Genomic DNA, 4584 nt, shown 5'->3' with positions numbered 1-4584 from the left:
GCTGCGAGTGCAGTGCTCAGGAGCGTTCGGTCTTGTGCCACCGCAAGAAGCTGATGTCCGTTCCAGAGGGAATCCCATCGGAAACACGACTCTTGGATCTCAGCAAGAATCGAATCAAAACCATCAACCCAGATGAGTTCTCCGCCTTCCCGCAGCTGGAAGAGCTGGAGCTCAGTGAAAACACCATCTCGACCATTGAGCCAGGGGCCTTTAACAACCTCTTTGGCCTGCAGACTCTGGGACTGCGCAGCAACAAGCTGAAGCTCATCCAGCTGGGAGTGTTCACGGGCCTTAGTAACCTAACAAAGCTGGACATCAGTGAAAATAAAATCGTAATTCTGCTGGACTACATGTTCCAGGACCTCTACAACTTGCACTCTCTGGAGGTTGGGGATAATGACCTTGTCTTCATATCCCACAGGGCGTTTCACGGCCTCAGCAGCCTGGAGCAGCTCACGCTCGAAAAGTGCAACCTGACCTCTGTCCCGACAGAGGCCTTCACGCACCTGCACAGCTTGGTCACGCTGCGTTTGCGAAACCTCAACATCAACAGCATCAGAGACTACAGCTTCAAGCGGCTCTACCGTCTCAAAGTGCTGGAGATTGCCAACTGGCCCTACCTGGATACCATGACCACCAACTGCTTGTACGGATTGAATCTTACCTCCCTAACGATCACTAACGTAAACCTGACATCAATTCCGTATTTGGCCTTGCGGCACCTGGTTTATCTTCGTTTCCTTAACATGTCCTACAATCCCATCCAGATGATCGAAGGCAACCGGCTCCATGACCTGCTCAGACTGCAAGAGTTCCACCTGGTGGGCGGTCGACTGACGATGATTGAACCCTATTCCTTTAGAGGACTGAACTACCTGAAAGTCCTCAATGTGTCCAGCAACTCCCTTACCACCCTGGAGGAGTCTGTGTTCCATTCGGTGGGGAACCTGGAGACCCTCGCGTTGTACGACAACCCACTGGCTTGTGACTGCCGACTGCTTTGGGTTTTCCGACGCCGCTGGAGGCTCAACTTCAACCGCCAGCAGCCGACTTGCTCCTCACCCGAGTTCGTTCAGGGAAAAGAGTTCAAGGACTTCCCTGATGTGCTGCAGCCCAATTACTTCACGTGTCGTAAGTCTAGGATCCGAGACCGGAAACCACAGCAGAAGTTCCTTGATGAAGGCACCACCGTCCACTTTGTCTGCCAAGCAGATGGAGACCCGACACCTGTCATCATGTGGCTTTCTCCACAAAAACAGTTTATCACCACGAAAACAATAGGACGGCTCACTGTTTTCCCGGATGGCACCTTGGAGGTGCGCTACGCTCAGATTCAGGACAATGGGACGTATGTGTGCATTGCTAGCAATGCAGGTGGAAACGACACCGCTTTGGCCCACCTACATGTCCACAGTTACTCGCCAGACTGGCCTAACCAACCCAACAAAACCTTGGCGTTTATCTCCAACCAACCCAACGACAACGGAGCCAATGGAACAAGAACAACAGTCCCGTTCCCTTTTGATATAAAGACGCTAATCATCGCCACCACCATGGGCTTCATCTCCTTTTTGGGTGTGGTTCTGTTCTGCCTTGTTCTGCTCTTTCTTTGGAGCAGAGGCAAAGGCAACAGTAAACACAACATTGAGATAGAGTACGTCCCGCGCAAATCGGACGCTGGGGCGAGCAGCAGCGGCAACGATGCCCCTCGGAAATTTAACATGAAAATGATATAATCCAGCCAGGGAGCTCAAAAGACCCTTTCAAAAACAGACTCAGAGACAAAAACAAGAGATTCCCTGCCTGTACAACCTCTGGCTCTGACGAGCTCCCCATAGAGGAGGGGTGTTTTTCCCCCTTTCTAAAGTTGGATGTGCGGCACAGGGGTCGGTGCTTTTTTTCAATATTGAACATGAGAGGGGGAAAATGTCCTCATGCGCACTCCTCTGTGATGGCCGCTTAAACTCAGCTTACGGGGACCGATATCTTTGAGAGAGGATTTTGTTTTAAAACACTTCAGTTCCTGTGGATTTTTATGGGCAAAAAACATGGAAAAAAATGAAAAACTGAACCTCCAAAATGTTTTGTGTCGACCTCCAGAATGCAAAGGCAGAGCATCCTTCTCCCTGCTGTCCTGCTGCCCACATCCATTTTGTTAGTTTGTTTGTTTAACCCATTCTTTTCTTGTTTTCTTCTTAAATGAATAGTTTTATGACAGAATAACAGTAGATAAATCAGGGGTGAAAAGCACATTTAACAAACCTAACAGCTGAATTTGCCCAAATTCATCTTCTACATTGCAACAGAATGTGGAATATAATAGATTGCATTTCCATTCCTGCCATAGAGAAATATGTGTATAGCGCAACTTTCACTGCACATTTCTTTCTTTGTATCTGTACTCTGCTGTTTGGTTCTCGTTTTGCTTTCGGATCCGTATTTTAATGCATTTGTTGGATAAGCCTAGGGAATTTTATGACTCGAGCGTCTGGATAAACAAGTACAGGTTGTTTAATGTTGGATTAATGGCTAGGCAAATGAAAGCAGCAGTAATTATGTAACTTTTGTTGTGTGTTTTACTTTATTTTGATCGCTATAGCCTGCAGTGAGCATTTCTGTAGTGCCTGGTCAGGTTTAAACCCATTTAATGGCACTGCAGGATCACATTTTTATATAACAAGCCCATTCCAAGTTTTATTCGCCTGAGACGCTACACCAAGAATGTACAGCTCTATCTCAGAGTGTGTATGTGCGAAAGCGAGCGAGTTCCTAACAGAATCAATCATTTCATCAAAAGGTGAGAGTGTTAATATGCTCGACAGCACTCGATCACCTTCACCTGCTGCCGTCACTGGGTCTCACACCTGTCTCATGCTCTCAGATCTGTCTCATGGGTCTTACACCTGTCTTACGGTCTCGTGCCTGTCAAATGGACTTAGTCTTTGACCTGTCTTATGGTCTCAAATCAATTTTTCTTTACATTATAAGAAGCGTTGGTACCCAAAGAAACTGTTTTAAAGTTACCCAGTACATCTAAGGACTAAAACGGTGCTGGTTTGTTACAATGACAGATATCTAGATGCAAGAGGGGAATTCACTAAGAATGAGCACTCCTGGATAATGTTGTTTCGCATCTGTTTCCACAGGCGGTAAAAGCACAACGTTAGACACTGTTTGTGAATAAAGAAGTGGGAGTAAATTGAAAGTAGGCATGTTTATGCCGAAAAGAGAGCACAGTTGCACAGTGCTAGATAGAGACCGGTTAAAATTGACTGGTTAGTGAGTATGAAGCAGTTTTTTGTGCTGAAATGCAACAGTTGAATGAATTCGCTCCACAGTCCAGCTATGTTTTAAGTGTCCGTTTAATCTGGACAAAGCAGGGCAGGTGATTTCCGTGGAAGAACAATGAGCTGTGTTTATGCACAGGATTTTGCTCGGGTGTAGATGGGTTTCGCCTCGCTAAGTGGTTTGTGCAGCTGACTGAGGCTGCAGATGGAGAAGCTGCACAAATGGTTTAACCCTTACTGATCCACTTTAGAGTTAATCTGCCACATGCACACACACACATGCACACCTGAATCTTTCTCTGATCCTCTGCCTCTGTGGTCTACCTGCTGTTCTCATCCTATTACGTCGAATAAATCTTTATATGACCTCTGCCCTCTCTGACATTCAGCCCAGGATGATAATGTGCATTAATGTGGTCTATTATATTCTTTTATACTAAAGAAAAAACGAAACCTAAAAAGGTGAAAAAATCTAGTATGAAAAATGTTTCAGTTGTTCTGTGCAATAAAGGTAATATGCATTTTGTTTTCTTTTTTTAATTAACACAATTTTATTGATGTTGAATTGTTGAAAATATGGTATGTTGTATTAAACAGTCTATGGAGATTTTTTTTTACCAAAAATGTGCCTTGTTTATTTTGCTCTGCAGGCGAATCTTTGGCGGTTGCGCAGTTAATGTGAAATAATATTAACCAGCAGGTAAGAAAACAGTGTCATTTTATCATAATGGGTTTCTTGTGTCCCTGTCAGGGTCATTATGATAATGCAAGACCTTCTGAAAGTTGTACAGTTATATGTAAGAGCTGAGCAAGAACAAATAAGAATTTATTTTTATTTTCACTGAATAAAAGGGTTCACACATGCAGTGACTTGCAGCAACAAAATGCCTGGAAGTCATTGGGTGCTTCTTGTAAAAATAGAAAATCTTATTTTTATCGCAAATGCATCGATCAGATTTTCACTATGACCAGTTGTGAAGCTCCCATTAACACTCATCCAGTGCCTATTAGCAACCAACAGTACAGCAACCTCATGACCACCGGCGATAAAATTACTGTATGAACGGGGATTGAGGATGAGGAGATCTGTGAAAAATGAGGAGATTTATTATTATTAGAGGCTTGATGTAGAAACGAGCTTAATACTCTTGCTGGTTTTAACAGTGGTCATTGTCTGATCCTAACTGGTTTAGGTTGATCATCTCAAGGAAGGACAAGGAGTTGGTAAGATGACTGGATGCCTGCAGGCAGGGCCGTTTCTAGCCAATTTGACGCCCTAGGCGAAATCCCTATTGCC

General features: G+C 44.6%; 1 protein-coding gene across 1 annotated transcript in view; it reads left to right on the top strand.

Moving 5' to 3' along the window:
• Positions 1–2268, top strand: part of LOC107731294 (leucine-rich repeat and immunoglobulin-like domain-containing nogo receptor-interacting protein 1) — a 4023-nt gene extending 1755 nt beyond the window's left edge. Inside the window, exon 2 of the mRNA XM_016542356.1 lies at positions 21–2268. Within this exon, the coding sequence (XP_016397842.1) occupies positions 21–1736 (1716 nt within the window). The 3' untranslated portion in view covers positions 1737–2268. The remainder of the gene's footprint in view (positions 1–20) is intronic.
• Positions 2269–4584: the final 2316 nt, after the last annotated feature.

Source organism: Sinocyclocheilus rhinocerous, unplaced genomic scaffold, assembly GCF_001515625.1.
Source record: "Sinocyclocheilus rhinocerous isolate Xijiao unplaced genomic scaffold, SAMN03320098_v1.1 scaffold5028, whole genome shotgun sequence".
NCBI lineage: Eukaryota > Metazoa > Chordata > Actinopteri > Cypriniformes > Cyprinidae > Sinocyclocheilus > Sinocyclocheilus rhinocerous.
This window is presented reverse-complemented; position numbering and strand designations above follow the sequence as displayed.